This window comes from Eulemur rufifrons, chromosome 16, assembly GCF_041146395.1.
Source record: "Eulemur rufifrons isolate Redbay chromosome 16, OSU_ERuf_1, whole genome shotgun sequence".
NCBI lineage: Eukaryota > Metazoa > Chordata > Mammalia > Primates > Lemuridae > Eulemur > Eulemur rufifrons.
Genome location: NC_090998.1, coordinates 6,361,261 through 6,381,655, shown reverse-complemented (window position 1 = coordinate 6,381,655; position 20,395 = coordinate 6,361,261). Strand labels below are relative to the sequence as shown.

General features: G+C 50.0%; 1 protein-coding gene across 1 annotated transcript in view; it reads left to right on the top strand.

Annotated features, from left to right (window-relative positions):
- The window catches only part of ANO2 (anoctamin 2), a 346,649-nt gene that overhangs the window by 69,208 nt on the left and 257,046 nt on the right, over positions 1–20,395 (top strand). Inside the window, exons 3-5 of the mRNA XM_069489336.1 lie at positions 13,702–13,853; positions 15,684–15,738; positions 17,876–17,927. Coding sequence (XP_069345437.1) covers positions 13,702–13,853; positions 15,684–15,738; positions 17,876–17,927 — 259 coding nt within the window. The remainder of the gene's footprint in view (positions 1–13,701; positions 13,854–15,683; positions 15,739–17,875; positions 17,928–20,395) is intronic.

Here is a 20,395-nt window from a genome sequence, read left to right as displayed (position 1 = left end):
GAAACAGAAAGAGAGAGACTATAAGGAATTGGTTTATGCCTTTATGGGGCTGAGAAGTCCCAAGATGTGAAGGCCCTGAGCTGCAGACCCATGGGAGCTGATAGTGTAGTTCCAGTCCAACTTCAAAGTCCTGAAAACCAGGTGAGCCAATGGTATAAGTTCCAGTCTGAAAGCCAGCAGCCTCGAGACCAAAGCAGAGCTGACATTTCAGTTTGAGTCTGAAGGCAGGAAAAGACTGATGTCCCAGCAGCTCAAGCAGTCAGACAGGGGGAGTTCCCTCTTATTCAGAGGAGGGGCAGCCTTTTTGTTCTATTCAGGCCTTCAACTGATTAGGTGAGGCCCACCCACACTAGGGAGGGCAATCTGCGTTACTCAGTTTACTGATTTCAGATGTTAATCTCATCCTCAAGCACTCTCACAGATCTACCCCGAACAATGTTTGACCAAATATCTTGGCACCCCACCATGGGCCAGTCAAGTTGACACATAACACAAACCATCGCAAGGCTTGTGTGTTTGAAGTCAATAATCCCCTTTGCAATGATATGAGTAGTTGCATTCAAAAAGATGTGTCCAAGTCCTAGCCCTGGAACCTGTGACTATGATCTTATTTGGAAAAAAGGTCTTTGCAGATGTAATTAGTTTACAATCTCAAGATGAGATTAGCCTGGATTTAGGATAGACCCCAAATCCAATGACAAGTATCCTTATAAGAGAAAGACAGAAAAAGATTTGAAACACAGAGACACATAGGGGAGAAGAAGGAGGCAGAGACTGGAGTTATGCAGCCCCAAGCCGAGGAGTGCCTGGGACCGTCGGAAGCTGGGGTAGGCAAGGAAGAATTTCCCTAGAGCAGAGGGAGTGTGGCCCCACTGACACCTTGATTTCAGACTTGTGGCCTTCACAACTGTGAGAGAACAAATTTCTGTTGTTTCAAGCCACTTACTCTGTGGTTATTTGTTACGGCAGCCTTAGAAAACTACCACTTTTCCTCTAGGCAGGAAGCTACAAACAGATAATTCAAGACCTAGGTCTCTGGTAGGCTTGTTGGCTTGCTCTGCATAGTGAGAATCCACTTTGTAGCTTAAAAGCTTCTAAGATGGCTTGGAATAGCCTTGTTCATTCGTTGCCGTTGAGGGTTTTTTTTTTTTTTGAGACTTTTCTTATCCTGTTGCTCAGGCTAGAGTGCAGTAACATCATCGTAGCTCACAGCAACCTCAGACACCTGGGCTTGAGGGATCCTCCTGCCTCAGCCTCCCAAGGAGCTGGTACTACAGGTGTGCACCATGATGCCCAGCTAATTTTTCTATTTTTAGTAGAGACGGGGTCTCGCTGTTGTTCAGGCTGGTCTTGAACTCCTGAGCTCAAGTGATCCTCCTGCCTCGGCCTCCCAGAGTGCTAGGATTAAAGGCATGAGCCACCACTCCAGCCTAGCCATTGAGCTTTGAGGTTGCATGGAGGAGTATTTGTGTATGGATCTCCCTGCATGATGTTGGCATGTCCATGACTACTTCTTCACATCTGATTCCTTCTTTGGTGAGATAGGAGGGTCTGGGAGAGGTTCACCTTGGCTTGAATGGTGGACGGAGACCCAGCGTAGCTAATGTCAAGAAGAGCTGCTTACTCAATTCAGCAATTGTCTTCCCATTTATACTTCTATTTCCAAAGAAAATCATTGGTTTGATGAAGTAAAAGCTTCTTTTGCCTTGGTAAGAGGTATCTGCAAAGAAGGATATTAGTGTGTTTTAAAGCTTGTCCACATTTCATAATTCTTACATTAGACTTTGAAGAAAAAGGCTCATAAAACCACTCTGGACAATGCCAATCAAAACAAAATATCTTAAAATCAAAAATTTGTAGCCGTAGGAATAAGTTGATAAAGAGATAATTAAATTAATTGAGCTTTAAGTATAGCTAATGCTTCCTATGTGCATTTGATAAGAGTCTTATCTATTTGATAAGAGTCTTATGTCCATTATTTAGTTTTTATTCTCACAACCACCAGATGAGGTAGGTATGAGCTTTAGCTTCATTTTATAGATGAGGAAACCGAAGCCAAGAGAGGTTTAGTCAGCCTCTCCAAGGTCGCACATCTTGAAGGAGCCACATCCAGGGACCCATCCTTCCCTCTCACTTCACTCAAAAACCCGAAACTGGCGCCGAGGTAGCGGCTGGCGTGCAGGGCACTTCTCAAAGTGTATCCTGTAAAATGACAGTCTTTGGTTTTATTAAAAAAAAGAAAAACAGTTTCCACGGTCTAACCAACTGAAGAGACACTAATTGTTACAATTTATCTGACCAATTAAAAGTTCTGAGGAGCTTTGCATTTAAAAAGAATGGTTCAGTTTTGTTCACCCCTTTTCCTGCCGAACATCTCTGTCCTGGGGAACCGACATTGTTCAGAATATACTTCCTAGACTGAGTAATCGTGGGCTGGGGGAGGTGACACATTCGAGTTTTCATTTTTTCGTTGTTCTGGACTAGCTCAGTGAGTTACTTGACGTTCCTTGGTGACAGCTTTCTCACCTGTGAAGTAAGAGGGTTGGATGCTGAATTCTCTGCCCTAAAATGCCAAATGGCAATTTGTGAATTTGTTTTTTTTTGAATTTGTTATTTTTTCCCCCCTGTTCTTGATGTTAGCTGAGGGGGCCTAAGGACAGATAGCCTTTGGGGTGATTCACACACTAATTAAATGCAGATATCCAAGAGTAAAAATGTTGTACACCTGCCACCTCTTCCCGCTGTGCTTTGAATGGGTAGCACACTCAGCCCTGGTGTCTGCTCCTCATCTGGGGCTTGCCTGTGTCCCTGAGCCCGGCGACACTGCTGTTTTCTCCTACCCGTGCTCTGCTGCTCTTCTCCAAACCGCGCCTCTCTGAGGGGCCTGCATGGAGCCCCCGGTGTAGACCCGTGCACTCTCCCTTCTGCGGCTGGAGCCTTTCCAGAGGCTTTGGATGTTTGTCCCTGGTCTTGGAATGATCTCCCCACTCTTCCCCGAATAAGCAAATACCACCCATCCTTTGAATCCCAGTCCAAATCTCACTTTCCTCCTAAACCCTCCTTTATTTCTTCAGCCTGAACGGATCCCACCCTGTTGGGACCCTGAGTCAACCTACAGCCAGTCCTTATCTTACCTGTTAGTTTTTCTTCGGCTGCTTTGGTGCCTTCTTCTTGTGTCTCCAAATGTACCGCAAGTCCCCTGAAAGCAAGAACTGTAGTTTATGTTTCTTAGGTATTCCCTGAAAACACTGGCATGATGTTCCTTAAATATCAGTTGCTCATTAAATACTAGGTGGATTGGCCCATTGATGCCCAATAATTCTTGTACCCCAGCCCCAGGGTCTCCCTGTGGTCGTGATCCTCGGCGGAGTCCCTCAGCTGTAAACAGTCCATGCAAAATTCCCTCCTCGCCCTGACCAGCACTTCCTTCATCAGGTAGCGATTTTTACTCTCTGGAACTATTTTGATAGTTCAGTAAATTCAGAAATAAAAAGCAGGAGAAACTCCCTGAGTTGTGTTGAGGATGGAGAACTTGTAGACCCTTGGTCACGGGGGAAGGGGCCCTGTCTACTCAGCCTTCATGAATACTTTCTGGACAGATTATTTTTATTATTATCGTCCATAACTTTTAAATGAGCTAGAACTGTTGCTGTTTACATAGGGTTGACTGGCTGTAGGTGGGGACTTCCTCTTGTTGTCACTGCCTGTTCTCAAACATTTGTTTTTAATAGAGGTGCAGCTGAGAGGGTAGGGTTTGTATAATATTTGATGTCTTTATGGGGCTTTTTGGTGCATGCTCTTTGACTGCATGGATTGCTATTGAAATAAGCTGGAAAGAGTGTAGAATGCTTTGACTTTTTATTCTTTTTGTTTTCTGTAATGTTTCTCATCATTAAAAATTAGAAAAAAAAATCGGTGGTACCTATGTGCTGCGGATCCGGTGAGGAACCTGAGTGGGGCACTTGTGAGAGTGAAAGGGCTGTTAGTGGTCATTACGCCGGGACAGCAGTAGCAAACCGGGACTGTCCTGAGCAACTGGGACGTGCAGTCACTCCCAATAGGCGACCTGAGAGCAGGAGCCCAGTGCGGCCACGGCGGCCCCTGTGGCTGTGGGGACGGGGGGCCAGCGTGGGGAGAGGCGGAGAAGCTGGCAGGGGCAGCCAGATTCTGGCACTTGAGCCCACGGGCAGGACCCTCACCCAGTGAGAGCTCCTGAGACCTGGTCGCTACGTTTTCAGGAATTTGGCAAGCTGGTTGGTGCACCATTGGTAGCTTGGAATTGGCTATGTGGGAGCATTTATACCACGGAAGCCAGCAAACTTTACAAATGAGCAGCCCCCGCCCCTACGCCATCCCTGCCCTCAGGGGGAGGTTGAACATGCACCAACACTTCACCGATTAGCCCTGAGAACGGGAGGGTGGGAACTGGGTGCAGACGGCAGTGGGGCCAGTGGCTAGATCTGTTCCAGGGCTGGGCAGGGCTGAGGCTGAGGGTGTTGTGGGCGTCCTGCCCTGGGTGTGAAAAGGCTACTGCTCAGCCAGGGACCAGGAATGCCAGTGCCTACTGTCCAGTGCAGAGGTTCATTTCCCACACCCCCGCCCACTCTGCTATAGCCGCACTGGCCTCCCAGCTGCCCCCGCATGCACCCTGCTCCAGCATGCGCCCGGCCTTCTTCTCTGCCAGCGCCTTTGTGCTCGATGTTCCCTTTGCCCAGGAGACCCTCTTCAGAGACCCCCCAGAACTCACTGCCTCGCTCCACTGGGGTCTCTTTGCAAACACCCACCCCTCGGTTAGGCCTCCCGGACCATCCTGTGTGCAGTGAGCTCCCCTGGCCCACTCTCCATCCCTGCATCTGTCTTTCCTTTCCAAAACTTAGCACTAACTGGCACCAAGTTGTTTCTTCGTTTGGGGTCTGCATCCTTGCTACACTGGAAGCTTCAGCAGGGCAGGGATTTTGCTGTGCTGTATCAGCAGCACCCGGAACAGGGCCTGGTACAGAGCAAGCACTAAATAAGTACTGGTAACGAATGAGAGCTTGAGTCATACGTGCCAGATCCCACCCCGTGGTGGGGGCTTGCTGGAGAAGGATGCTGAGGCAGGCTCTGAGGCTCCCTCCAGGCCAACAGGGAGGACCGCGTGGTCCCTGAGGGATGTCTGCAAGGGTGGAGCAGTGTTGTGGTGCACGCGCCATTAGTGGCCATCCTGATCTGAGTCCCCAGTAGCCACATCCTGTTACCAAAAAACATTTAGAAAGAGTCCAGTTGTACCTGGATGTGGCTAGGTTGTATATAAGAGGTCCTAGCTCTTTGGAAGTTTACATTTTTCATCTGTCCATCCATCCATCCATCTATCCATCCAATGAGTATTCATTGAACATCATTATGCACCAGATACTCACGAGTTGGGAGGCACCCGCGGAAGGAAAGAGGGGGGTGTGTATGATGAGAGAGCCAACTAGAGGAGACTCATTTAGCTGGGGGTCAGGAGAGGGAAGGCGCCATTGAGCTGAGGCTTAAGTGCTGGGTAGGTGTTTGCCAGGTGGTGAGGGCAGGTGAGAACCTTCCCAGAAGAGGGAGGGACATGTCCTCAGGCACCGAGGTAGGAAGACCCCGGCCTGGAGGACTCAGCTGTGTGAGCAGCTGTGTGGGCAGCTGTGTGGGCGCAGCACAGAGAGTGGGGCAGACAGCTCAGGCAGGAGGCTCCTACACAGCCTCGTGAGCCATGTGATTTTAAAACTGTGGATTTAATCACCGATTTTAAAAGTCAGCAAGCATCATTCATGTGTAGAGGACATAATGACAGCAGAATTAAAAACCATAAACAAATACAGGGTTAGACAACAGAGAACGTGCATTTTGTAAATACATCACCATCCACATTCAGCTTTGCAGCTGGCAGGAAATCCGCCTGCAGGTGCAGGTGGGGACAAAGGTACAGCCAGCCCCCCTCCTGGTGTGCACCCAGGCGTCTCCCTCTGGGCTCCAGGGTGCAGCTGATCTTAGCAGCTCCTGCTGCTGTTTCCATTTTGGTGGGCGAAGGGCTCGGTGCTCTTGTGAGGGTAAATGTGCTTATGGCCAGCAGCGTGGAGCCCCTGGGTCCCAGCTCAGTGCGTGCGTGTGCCCCTCAGGCACAGCTGGGGACGGGGCATGAATCCCGCGGCATCTTTGGCTTCTCTTGCTCCTCGCTTCTTCAGCTCCAGAGACTTCTGTCCTTGTCCAGCCCGTGACTTGCAGCCTCCCTGCCACACTGCTCGCCGTCTCTGGGCGTCTGGGCCTCCTGCTGTGAGGGCCAAGTGGAAGGGCGAGAGGGTCGTCTTCGGCCGGCCCTGCCTCGCAAGATGAGTGTGGTGCCAGGAACAGTAACTGTCGGACCTCCAGGATCCTGAGGCTGCAGGAGGAGCAGAGGAAAGCACACATATTAAAATGAGGCAGATGATCTGGATTAATTTCTGTTGGCACATGTGGTCCCAGCTGGGGCACGCACTTTGTGCCTGGTCTGTGTTGTTCCTGCCCATTTCCGGGAGAGCCCCTCGCAGGCCTCTGCAGATACGGTGACTCATGGATCATCAAGTCATACTGGTTCTGTTTTATGCTGTTACACCTTTTCCTTGATCTTTGGGGTCATTGGATCCCCAAATGTTTGTGTGATGTTGGGCATGTTAGCAAAACTTTCCCTGCCTCAGTTTCCTTATCTGTAAAATGGAGACAGCGGCTTGTGTACTGTCCAAGATATACAGCCTGTTCCCTGTGCCCTAGGAAAGCACACGATTTTAATGCAGAAAGGAAACGACCCAGCCCTCAGACCACACTGCCGTGCCCCTCTGGAGGGGAGAGGATGAGGGAGACAAGGAGGAAGAAAGAAGGAAGAAAAGAAGGAATCTCAGTAAACCCCTTACACTGTGTCAGCGAGGCCAAAGCGAGCTTTTATGAGAACCACATTTGAGCCCTGGAATAAAAAATAAGAGCAACATACTTTAAAAATTATTTATGATTTTAAGCACATGAAAGGCGTATCATGTACCCGAGGAGGGCATAATGGGAGCAGCTGGCGCACATGTGTCTCGCCCTTTCTGAGGATGTTCATAATTCTCTGATGTCCAAGAATAACAGTAATAATGATTCCACTGCTGATTGTATTAATAATAATAAAGACGATCGGGTGCCTTTCTTGGGCCCTGCTGAAGGCACGGCCAGAGCCTGGGCTGCCGGATTTGGTGGGGCTGAGGGGCCTCCAGGCCGCCCCCTTCTCAGGGCCAGTCCACACTGCCCTGCCAAGGACCGCGGGACGTTAGGTTGGTGGAAACGGCCCTGGATAGGGGAGTCAGGAAACCGGGTTCCAGGCGCGATTTTACCAGCTGTTCTGGCACGTCCCTGCCCCTCTGAGCCTTGGTTTTCTCATCTGTGAAACAGAGATGCTAAGCCTACCTGGCAGGCGTGCCTTGCAGAGCTCTCTCGACCCCATGGGGTGATGCCTGAGGCAGCGCAGGATACACCGCCCAGCATTCTGCACGTGGAAGGGGGCCTTGTCATCCTCGCTCCTCTCCGGCACTTGCCACAGGCCACACCAAGCTCAGAACCCGACATCCAGGAGGTGCCTAGAAAGGCTTGTGCCGGGAATGAATGTTTCTTTTTCGTTAAATGTTTAAACCCATAGATTGTTAGACTTGGACAATACTTTAAAAGCCATTTAGTTCAGTTCTTGCTTTTATGATTTGTTAAGTGGGCCTGGAGCGGGGCCCAGTCTACGGCTAATTATCCGCCATTACCGAGTCGATCGGAGAACTCTACCCAGTGCTCTGTGCCTTATGGGATTTTCCTGGTGGACGTAGGTGCTATTCCAGTCCTTTCTGACGGCTCCTTCTCCAGCCTTGGGCAGTTTCCCCACCCCCATGCTGCTAAGGGGACCTTCCGCAGACCTCTGGGTTCTCCGTGCAGCTCTCCCCTCTCAGGTACTCTGTCCTGTGGATGCTCACTGCCTCAGTCTCCCCAGACTTACAGCTCTGTCTCCGCAACTCAGGGAGTTTGCCGGCCCCACCTGTTTCCCCTTCCTCTCCCGAGGCAGTGAGCTGGCGCAAACGCAGGGCTCGCCTCGCTGTTTCCTCCCCCACGGATCGCTGCCCTTTGCTGCCTGATGCTAGTGTCATGTATTTTTTCTGGGTGTTTCAGGCTGGGGGTAAATCAGTCTCAGTAGTAACGGTAGGCAGTAGAAGTGCCCTGACTTCTCAGAGATGAAGAAACTGAGAAGGGGAGGGTGGCGTGTCCAAAGTCACACATCTAGTCAGTGTCACAAGGACCAGGATTCAGGTCATTCCCTTAGTAAACGCCATCCTGTCCCTGTTGCATGCCAGGCACACAGGGCAGGGTCTCTGCTGTCCAGAAGTCCACAGTCTGCTGGGGAGACAGACAAGCAAACCAAGAAATGGAGACAGATATGTAAACTCAAACAAGTGAGCCGTGACACATTCTATGATGCTGGTATTCATTCACAGGCCACTAAGGAAGCGTGACAGGAAGTTGAGCCTTGTAGTGAGGAGAGGCAGGAGTTATGCAGGAGGAAAAGGAGGGAGGAAGTCCCAGGCACGGTGACACATGCAAAGGCACAGAGATAGGAAGCACGTCCCTTGCCCTCCAAGCCCAGTGTACGTGGTATTGTACCATGGGGACACCCACACGCGTTTCACGAGTGCCTGCCCCGTGCCCCATGGAGGCCCTGCAGTCTGGGACATCTCTCTCCAATGCAAGTCTGCTGTGGTGGTTCAGCCTGGGAACGTTTGCGTAGGATCTTGTTCAGGGCTGTGGAGTAGATGTAACTGTGAGTTCTCTGCTGGGGCTCTGGCCTCCCACACCGTTGACATTGTCCTGAAGGCAGATGGTGATGACATTACTTTCAGTGATTTGGAGCTGGAGCATCTGCCATCAAAAAACAGTTAAACTTTATCCTGGTTCCACTCCTGGCCCCACCAAAAACATAGCACAGGGGCCCACTCCTCTTGGCCCACTTTTCTAAGTGAGCCCTACTACAGCCATTGCCAAGATGAGGCTCAGGAACTGCCAGGAGGTTCTCAGCTAACCTGAGCCAACTGCTGGATTATAAACCCGCACCAGCTAACTGCAGGCATTCCTGGCCTCTGCCGTGGCTGGGCTCCTCAGTGCCTTTGCACTTGATGGGGATGGGAAGGGAAGCCTTTCAGCCAGCCAGAGGCCAGAGACTTTGGCTTTCTTCCCCAGACTGGTTTATTTCTACCAAACCCAGGCTGGGCTCCTCCAGTGGCAGCAGCTGCTGTCGTCAATGCTGGCTCTCCAGAGATTTATCACTCATCCATTCAAAGATAGGGGACATTTGGGACAGTATCCTGCCCTCATGGGGGTTATGGTTTGGTGGGTAGCTGGACATCAGTCAAAAAATCACTCAAATAAATGTAAAATTACAACTGTGGTAAGCGCTATGAAGGGGAGGAATTTGGACCCATGATATACTGCAAAAGTGGGGCTTGACCTTGTTTGGAAGCAAGAAAGGCTTTTCCCCAGAGGCGACAGTAGAGTGAGACCTCAGTGTGAGCAGAACGGGGCAAGGGCTGAGGAGTGTAGAGGCTCACGTGCCAGAAGAACTGAAACCAGGGCCAGCGGCTGCTTGCAGTGAGCCAGGGACCATGGACAAGGTAAACGTGGGGACGTCTATGGGGTCCCGTGGGCTGCATTGAGCATTTTGGTCTTTATCCTAAGAGCAATGGGTGACCATTGAAGGCTTTTTAATAGGGAGGCAACATGGTTAGATTTCGCTTTAGAAACATCACTCTGGCCGGGCACGGTGGCTCATGCCTGTAATCCTAGCACTCTGGGAGGCCGAGGTATGAAGATCCCTCGAGGTCAGGAGTTCGAGACCAGCCTGAGCAAGAGTGAGACCCCGTCTCTACAAAAAATAGAAAGAAATGAGCTGGACAACTAAAAATATGTATAGAAAAAATTAACCAGGCATGGTGGTGCACGCCTGTAGTCCCAGCTACTCGGGAGGCTGAGGCAGAAGGATTGCGTAAGCCCAGGAGTTTGAGGTTGCTGTGAGCTAGGCTGATGCCACGGCACTCTAGCCCAGGCAACAGACGGAGACTCTGTCTCCAAAGAAACATCACTCTGGCTCCAGTGTGGACACTGAATAGGAGGTGGGCCAAAGCAGGGCTGTGACAGAGTGCAGGATGCCCAGTTACATTTGGATTTCAGATAAACGACGAATACTTTTTTGGATATGGGATGGAACATACTTATGCTAACAATTGTTTTAATTGCATAGTTTTTTAATATAAGTAGGTCCCAAATATTGCATGGGATCTACTTATACTAAAAATGACCCACTGTTTATCTAAAATTCAAATTTAACTTGACCTTTTGTATTTTTATTTGTTAAATCTGGTAACCTTTAGTGAGAGGTGATGTGAGGAGACCAGTTAGAGACCAGTTATAGACCAGTTATCGTTGTAACCTAACGAAGGTTTCTTAGGCTAGGATACCAGAGGTGGACGTGGAGAGGAGTAGACAAAGAAGAAGTAGCCTCGGTTGTTCCAAATCTGCTTTCAAAGGCATCTGGAGGACAGAGCCCATCAGCTTCCCTCCTGCTCTGAAACTTTAATTTTCCTGCACACACCATTTAAAGACACATGGCTATGGGTATGATCAATACCGCAATCTCAGGGCACGGCACGTTCTGCTCAGAACCTGCCCTGAATGGCCCACAGGGGTGTGCTGTGACAGTGTGAGGGGGTCATCTTTCTGTCCCTGTCCCTCCAGGTCCAAAGATGCCCGAGAGGTGAGCTCTTTGCCTTGCGGTGACGGACATGTGTGAGGGAGAGGTTTGGCAGAATGGTCAAGGCCTTCATGACAATAGAGATAGTACTGGAAGCTGCATACTGTTTTCTCCCATGATAACTCCTATTTAGCAGATGAAGCAGTAGAGTAAAGCAGTCAAGAACACAGGCTTTGTCGGGGGTTCAAAAATCCCATCAATTATTAGCTTGTCTACACTGTGTGATCTTGGCTGAGAAACTTACCTCTCTTGGCTTTGCAGCAGATCTTTAAGGTTACCACTGACATACATCGAGAGCTGGCACGTAGGAGATGCTTAATAACCCGTGTATGCCACTAGAAATAAACAATCCCTTTGTTTCAGAAAGTAGGCTTGCTCTTCTTACACAACCGCACTCAATTACCTTCTCAATTTCACAGCTCTGGTTTTGTCATCGCTCACGCCCTTTGCTGACTCCCATTGCTTCGTGCAGCAGATCTCCATGCACTGGTCTCAGTTTCCCCTCTGCCACCACCGTCACTGTGTGCTCCTAACCAGAACCCCTTGCTCCTAACACACCAGCCCGCTTCACCCTCCTTGAACCCAGCTTGAACTTTTCTGCTGTTTTGTTTGCCTGGAATTTCTTTGCCTGTATCTGCCGTATTCATTAAAATTACTTATAAGGTGATGTTAATAGAAATGTGATCAAAACAAGATAAAGCATGCCCAAAAAATGAAATAAACGCCCATCACTGGGGAAATGGCTAAACAAATTAGCATTCATATCTACTGTGCAAGACTGTGCATCCCTTAAAGTAGCTCTATATGAACTCACCTGGGAAGATATCTATGATATATTATTAAATGAAAAAAGAAAATTGTAGAGCAACATGTAAAGTTTAGAAAGGGATCCAGTTCTATATGTATAAAGAGTTGGGATAAAATATACTCCAAACTATTAAAATAAGTTTTCTTTGGAGAGGAGGGTGGGATTGGGTTGGAAGTGATAGGCAACTTTTAACATCTGGCAAATGTACTTTCATGGTTTTGGTTTATTTACCTGAACTGTGTTAATTTTGTAATTGAAATTAAATTAAAATGCATAGGAAAAACACTTAGAAGAAACAAATAAACTGTGGCTACGTTTCAGTTGGTAGATTGGGGAGGGTCTCCTCTGCCCCTACTTATCATTACTTTATTAAAGAACAAAATGATAACAAAAATGATTACCCTTCTGTTAAATCCAACTGAAATGCTGCTCCCTCCATGAAACATTTGTCTAATTCCTTGACTGGAAGTGCTACCTCCTTTTCTTGAACCCTCACACACTTTGTTTGTCTTTTGTGGCATTTCTCACTCTATCTTAGTGAGTATTTCAAGTATTCAAGTATTTTTTTTAAGACTAGTCGAGTGCAGTAGTGAGAAGGGGAGAAGTAGTAGAACAAGGAGTTCAATCTGTAACTGACTGTGAACAATTAAACGAAATAACTCACTACCTTCGGACCAGCCGGAGCATTCAAGTATTAAGACAAATAATCATACACGTCTTAATGCTCCTCCGGATTTAAGCAACATGAGGCTATCATGATAGAGCAGAAGAGACTTTCAAGTCAGAAGATCTGGACGTTGGCTCTTGTTGTGGTTATCTAATGCAGCATGACAAATTAGCCCAAACTTACCAGCTTGAAACAATAGTCATTGTATTATATCTTATGATTTTTGGGTCAGGAACTTAAGCAGAACTGGGATGAGTGACTATTCTGCTCCATGACTGGGGACACTTGGTGGTGTTTAGCTTGAGGGTGGGCTGGACAGGAGGGTCCCGGAAGGCTTCAGGTGCATGCCTGCTGCGTGGCCGGGCAGCTGGCAGGCTGGGCCCGGCCAAGTGTCTTTCCCTCTCTGCGTACTCGCAGGACGCCTGCGCAGCCTTTGTACAACGTGGCTCAGGGCTTCAGGGGACCAAGGCAGAGCAAAGCTGAAGCTGCCCATCTTCCTAAAGGGTGGAGCTGGCAGAATGTCACTTCTGCTGTACTCTACTGGCCAAGTAGCCACTGAACCCATGCAGATTCAAGGGGGGTCGGAACAGAGATGCTACTTCTTAAACTAATTTGTATAAAAATTTGTGGCCATCATCAATTTATTGTAGCTTTGCTATGAGACGTTCAAACTCCATGTCTCAATGACTATGTTTGTAAATCAGAAAGACCCAAAACTAGAATGCATGCAGAAACACGCTGTGCTTTGTAAAAAATTATACATACTATAAATGTTAACAATTATCTTGGTATTAAATCTATGCCTTACTCAAGACAGGTACTCATTAAGTGTTTAATGCTTTGAAAGCAAACTGATTTAAACACAGATACTTCCTAAGAAACACACAAAGAAAGTGATACCGGGTGATCACATAGAAGCGTGCTGCAGTGGCAGAGTACAGACTTTGGGTTAGGTTGACATGAGTTAAATCCAAGCTCTGCCACCAGTTACTACCTGTGTGGCCTTTGTTAGTTCATCTCACTGATCTGAGCCTTAATTTCCTCATCATCATAAGGGAATCATATCACCTACCCAGCTGGGTTTTGGTAAGCGTGGGAGCTGATTTGTGCCAAGCACCTAGTATGGTGACTGTCACATAGTAGACCTGCAGTTTCTCTTAAGATGATATAACAAAGTCACATAGAAAGTTTGAACTCCACACTCGTTTCTCTACACTGGCCACCTCCAGGCACACGAGTAATTGAGAGGGGCTCCAGAGCCCACTTCCCTGTGACAGCACTGGGGGCAAGGGACGGGCCCTCCTTGTTTCTCCAAGTCTCCTCCTCTCTCCTCCAGGGCTGCATGCCCCGTGCAGTGCTGGTGGTGAAGCCGTTCCTCTCTGAGGGCTGCCTGTGGCCCCCTTGTCAGACCCGTGGCTTTCCCTTTCCTAGATGTACGAGATCAAAGCAGGAGGCAGCATTGCGAAGAAGTTCAACGCTGTTCTGCAGAAGCTGAGCTCGCCTCTGCAGCCCAGAGTTCCCGAGCACAGCAACAACAGGATGAAGAACCTCTCTTACCCATTCTCCAGGGAGAAGATGTACCTGTGAGTACCGAAGCTGCTGGGTGAGGGATGTGCGAGGGGACAGGAAGGGAGGTTGAACACCGGCTCTTCCGTTCCGTGCCCCAGGCCTGGGCTCACGCGATGAGTGCCGGATGCTGGGAGGGAGCGAGGAGTGTGCTGTCGTGGTGAAGCAACCCCCGCCCCAGGTGAGATTGTCCCCAGTAGCCCTGGGCATTTGCCCAGTGGGGGAACCTGCCATTTGGCCGTTTTCCGTGACCAGGGAGCAGCCAACTATAAACTTTGGGACTCTGTGAGAAAGTGATCAGACACTTGTCTGCAGGCTGTGGGCAAATCTGCCCATTTCCCAGTCTGGGAGGGTCTCAGTGGGGTGTGACAAGCCGGAGAGACAGCGGCGAGGTGTGGATTTCTGTACCCCAGCTGCCTACTCACGTAGGCACGGACTCTGGGGAGACCCCCCCGCCCCCACCCCCAGCCCGGGAAGAGGGAATCAAAACCCTTCCCAGGAAGGGGGGGCCACGCCGGGAAGTGGGAGATGCAGCCGCCCAGCTTAGTCCTGCTCCAGGAGCTAAGGAGACAGGAAGTAACGGGAGGACTGATAGGAGAGAGCTGAGCTGGAGGGAGAGAGGAGGAGTAGAAAAGCAGAGCGGACAGGGGAGCACCCTTTCCAGGAGGTGGATGTCGTGGGGCAGCGCTCCTGCCCTTCACTGGAGAGTATCTCGCACCTGTGCCTGCCAGGTTGGAGAGTGATTGCAGACGCTTGTGTGCTGCCGCCCTCGCACATGCCCCTCCCCTCGGTGATGCTCACCCTCCCCTTTGTGAGGCAGAGGGAAGCCAGGTCCAGGTCTGTCCAAGGGCACGCAGCCCTAAGTGGCTGAGCGGGGCCTGGCACGGTGGCCTGTGGCTGCTGCTCCTCTGCACCCCGTGCTGCTTCCCTGCACCCCCTCCCTGGGCCTTCAGTCATGGCCAGCTGGCGTCTGCACGGCCACCTCCCAGGTGTCTCCATTCGTTGCACTGTGCTGTCCTTCAGCACCAGCTCAGCAGCATCTTCCTTCTGCAGAGTGTTCTGTCCCTCCCGGCCAGAAGCATGACCTCCACCCCCGAGTTTGCACAGCCGTGGTCTGCACATTGCCGTGTTCTACTCCGCATCAGTTACTTGGGGCCTGGGGGCTCTCAGGGAGCTGGAGCATGTTTCCTTCGCCCGTGCATCCTCTAACATAGCACCCTCACACGGCAGGTGTGCCCCAGGTGTTTTGTTGAGTGAAAGTTCAATGTATAAAATGAAAAACCAACACACAGGCCTGGCATAATTAGAAGTTTGGTATCTAATGAGTGAGAAGGCAGGAAAAACATTAAATGAAATTTTGAAAAACAAAAAGAATTATAATCCCAACACTCTGAAGCTATACTCTTTTTTCTTGTATTTTTTACTGTCTTTGTCTATGATATATTTTTGATTTGAAAACTTATCGTAGTATAATATTTTTCTCTTATGGTATAATCTTTGCCTTATACAAAATTTTCATAATTGTGATTTTTAATGTCTACATGATAATCTAGTGTATCAATTTTGAAATTACATCTTATGTCCATAATTTTTATCATAAATAACTTTGTAATGGATGCTTACATTTATGTCACTTTTTTCTTCTGTTGAATTTATTCCCTAGGATAAGTTTCTGTGATGAGTTTTCAGAATGACTGGGTCACAAAGAGCACAAGCATTGAGAGTGTGTGCACACCTCACACACCTGGCCACGTTGCTCTCTGAGGCTGGCCGGGGGCCTGGGGTGGCAGCGTTCCCAGGCCAGGGTAGTGAACTGAGTTTACCATCTGCTTTCTTGGTGTCCGCAGGTACAACATCCAGGAAAAGGACACCTTCTTTGACAATGCCACCCGAAGCCGCATTGTGAGTAACGTGCTGCGTTAAGAAGGAGGCCAGGGGGAAGGCTGAGGACCTAGATGGCAGGGCCCTCTCTTCCCCTGCCTGTAGCCCCAAATCACTGTTTGCTTGGAGTTGCCTAGCAACTGAGAGGAGTACCCAAGAGTGTCCCCATCCCAGTAGTGAAGGAAAGAGCAAACAACCACCCTCACTTACAATATGAGAGCAGCGTCTTCTCTGTATGGGTCCTCCACTAAAGTCCTTCTTAGAATCACAAAAACAGGGACTGTCAGAGCTCGTGGGGACTTTAAACTAGTTAGGTGACCCCTTGGTTTACAGTTGAGGAAACTGAAGTTCTGAGAAGCAACGCATTGAAAAAAAATCACATAGATTGTTGGTGTCAGAGCAAGGACGAGAGCCTGTCCTGATTGCAGGGCCACTGTGTTTCTATGCATTTTCCTTTCTTTCAACCTCGGTGACAGGGGCTCATGTGAATTTATCTCAGTGTATGCTGGAGGTAGCCAGTTTGTCCAAGGATAAAATCAGCAGCCCATCCCGTAGAAAGCCAGCATTCACGGCCATAGCCCTTCTACGGTTGTTTTGTCTTTTACGCCAAGTGTTGAATTGTGTGGGTGATGGATTCCAGCGAAAATCTGTCTATGGCCTGTGTCCCTGTGGCCCCAGCCCGAGCTACAGAGCAGCTGCATTAACAGACCAGTGACCTCTACCGCTCTAGAGGTCGTTCAGCCTAGGGGTGGAGGAGAGGAAGAGAGCCCAAGGAATGCTAGAGACTTATTCATGCCCAAATGGGAGGCATGGCAATGTGTTTCCGTTGATCCCTAGGAGAGAACCTAAGTTCTCAAAGGAGGAGCACGGGTTAGACACCCACCAGACCCTCTCAGCCAAGGGGTGATTAGAAAGGATAAGAAGCAAAAGAAGGGACAGGTGACTAGAGGAAGCTACAGAACCTTTCTCAGGCACACTGAAAATGTGGCCTTAACTCTTGCTTGCAGGATGGGCAAGAATACATCCCAGGTCCCCTCGCCTGCTTTAGGAAGGTTGAAAATGGGCATATGATTTTTCTTCCTATGGAAAAAGGCGTAAACTTCTCATTTTCTTGGTTGATGCTATTACAAGCCAATTAAATCTCACTGTGGCTTGGGTCCCACAACTGTGGGGGAGTTATAGGGTGTTTTAGAGATTACCCGATAATTGCAAAGTGCTTGTAAAATAATACAATGCCATATAAATGCTGTTCCTAATTATTATTGCTGTCGAATTACTGCACTGTATTATGAGCAGAATTAAACACTCTTGGGCCCCATTCTGCTGGAAGTTATTTATTTACCACTCTCTCTAGGTCTGTGGCTGGAATAGGGGAGTATGAATAGTCCCGGAGTAACATCTTCTAGCATTCATCTCTCCTTCTGGAAGCTTCTTCCTTCCCCTCCTGCCCTTTCCTCAGTCCACCCCACACTGTGAGAAGGGGGGAAAAGAGCCTTGAGTTTTGTCCTGGGGTCTACTCTGCCCTGGACTTTTGTCAGAAGACCTCGCCCACATCTGCAGATGTCTTCCCTGTGCCCACGTCTTTGCTGGTGTCTGAGCAGCCTAGCTGTTTGTCACAAAGCAGACTTGGTTGCTGGGCATCTCTGCATAGCCTGGCACAGGCTTGGGCCCCACCAGGAGGTCACTAGCAGGCCAGTGGGCTCACACTGACCCACCTATGCCCCTGATTTTTCCACGGGGGGCACCCCTCTCCTCCCGTGAGAGAGACAGTGTCCCCTGCAAGCCCCGCATCCTAGGCTTCCGCAGCCTTGGGAGGCACGAGAAGCCACTGGGCAGGCGGCCCTGCGTGCCTGTGCTCTCAGACACGGAGTCTCGGAGGAAGTGTGTGGCGTGCTCTGGTGAGGGAGGCATGGAGAGGACTTGGGAAAAGAAAAAAACAACAGAGAAATAACACTAGCGACCAGCATTCAGATTCTTTGTTTCCTCAAAGTCCTCAAGTCTGAGCGGCGTTGACATGCGCTCCGTGTGCTCAGCTTGGTGCGTGCTTGGCTTCCCCTCTCTCCAAACGGTCCTGACGCCTCGCCCGGCGCCTGTCCCACAGGCCGCGGCGACGCCCGGTGGGCAAGGCCTTCTCAGCTCTGCTGTCGTCCCCTTTTAGGTGCACGAGATTCTGAAGCGCACAGCCTGCTCCCGAGCCAACAACACGATGGGTAAGGACCCCTTCCCCACCCAGGGCGAGGGCTGACCAGGCACCAGGGGGGCCGGGCCGCTCTTTCAACAGCTCCCTTGGTGGCAGCAAAGAAGGAAACAAACAACTGTCCCCCACCCAGGAGGAGGCTGCTGTAGCTTAGGCTGGGAAACTGCCTCTGCCCCCAGGAGCAGGGAGGCTCCACTTCTTGGTGGGGCTGGGGCTGCTCCCAGGCTGCTGCCACTTCTCCCAGACCTTCCCCCGTCTCTGTCTTCCCTCTCCGTCCCCTGAACCGCCGACTTTGTCCCTTCCCACAGTCCGGCTGCTGCTCTCTTTTTCACCATCTCCAGTAGTTTTTAATAATCACTGAAAATATGCGAGTTTTTATGTTTTTAAGAAGAAAAGCATCTTAGAGTTCCTTTAGTCCATTCTCCTGAGTTTACACATGAAGACACGGACCCCCAGAAAGGGCGAATGACTTGTCTGAGGCCACACAGCAAGTGATGGTAGAGTCTGAATGTGGCTCTTTTAGGTTCAACATTCTTGTCTCCATCTCTGGCTGAATCTGTTTGCCTTGTGGTTTGTTGCTTCAATAGGAGGGTCCCTGTCTTTAACGCAGGGGCCTTGGCACTTGGCATCTTGCGGAGTGAGGCGGGCGGGCCAGATACTGACGCACTGCGCAGAAGGTGTGAGTGATGGCAGAGGTGAAAACGGGCGCGTGCCCAGAGCCCCGTGAGGCTGCTCTGTGGAAAAGCGTGCCCACACGTAGCCCACAAGCACACTCTGCACAGGCATGGCTCTGCTGGGTTGAGCTCTCGTTCCCAAGCTGCTGGCATCTCAAACGGCTTTGGAAACCCTTGGGAGAACCACCTTCAGAATACGCTCTGTGATGCCAAATCTTTGGCTCAGAGGCAGTTTGAGTTGAAAAGAGTCCAAAGAGGTGTAGAGTCCAGTCTAGCGGATGGGCAGGCAGCCAGGCTGAGGAATAAGGACAAAGGTGCTGACGACAGTCGCTCGTATTCCAGAGGAACTGGCGCTGATTGTGGGGCTCACAAGCGCCTCCCACCGAGGGCGCAGTCGGAGCAGGCCTCGTGCCAGGCCGGCCCGCTAGGACAGCACTTACCCCTCACGGGGCACTGGCGCACGCTCACGTTTGCTTTGATGTATTCATCTCGCTGCAAAGGTCCAGGTAACGCTCCAGGTTTCAAAGCCTGAATCGTCCGTGCTGTTTCTCGTCTGGAGCGTGGTGCTGTGAGGCATGGGTGAGCCAGGGCGGTCTCGGGCCCAGCCCAAGTCCGCGCACCGGAAGGACGTCCTCTCCAAGGAGTCGAGAGATTTTAGTATGTGTTTTTTATTTTCTCGGAGCCTTTATCAAAGTTCTTGAATTTATCCTCACTTCCTGCCCAACCCACTTCTCGATTCCATTACTCTGACTTTCGCTCTCCCATTCTCTCCCCAATTTGACCAAAATTGCTCCCTCCAATATCATGGGGGACTTCTTACTCCCCATATTTCAGGCCTCCTTTACCCTCTGTCTCCCGGCAGCTGACGTCGGGGAGGTGCTGCTGCTCTGCTAGACGGCTGCCTCTGTGTCTGGGTCCCGGACCAGCTTCCCTGCGACTCTTCTTCCTTCTTCCGCATTTTAGACGTTATCTTCCCCAAGCCCCTTGGCCTCTGTACTCTCCATTCCTCTGTACAGACGACTCGCAACCGTCTGTTTTTATTCCTGATTCTCTTGATTCCAGCCCAGCGTCCCCAACTGCTGGACGGACACCTCCACTTAGATGTTCACCAGGACTTCGACAGCGGCGTGTCCACCTCTCCCTCCTTCTCGCTCATGCTGTCCGACTGCTTTTCCTGTGTCTGTGACCAGTGTCCTCTCCATTTGCACTCACCTCGTTCCCTTTGCCTGAATGTCCTGCCTGTGTCTTTCCCCAGTCTCACCCATGTCATCCCCAGATCAAACGTCACTGCACCCCCGGTTCTCCCTTGACTCCCTCTCCTTGGAACTCCTGTCAAACTCAATCTCTTCACTGCTTATCACCCATGCCCAGGGCTTAGGCTCCCAAGAGAGGGAGTCCTCTAGATGCGTCTGCCCCCGTGCACCCAGCTGCCTGCCTTGCACACTGCACTCAGTGGGTTTGATTCAGAGAATTAGTGTAAACATGCCTGGGCTGCTCGCCCCACGGCAGTTGCCAGTGAGTTCCTGACCACGCGTGTCCGTGGACAAATGACTCCACTTCTCTGCATCTCACTTTCCTTTTATGTAAAATGGGCATAATAATCTCTATCTTGCAGAGTTTTTGTAAAGACTAAATAGGCATCTGTTAGTTTGTTTTGTAAACTGGCAAGTCCTTACAAACAAAAGTTTATTTAGGGGGACAATCTCCAGGTTGCTTTAACACTGAAGGTTATTTTTGTTTCTTTGTTTTGTTTTTTTGATTTTTGTTTTTTCACTGAAAGGTGTTTCCCTGTGAGGATCTGAGGATT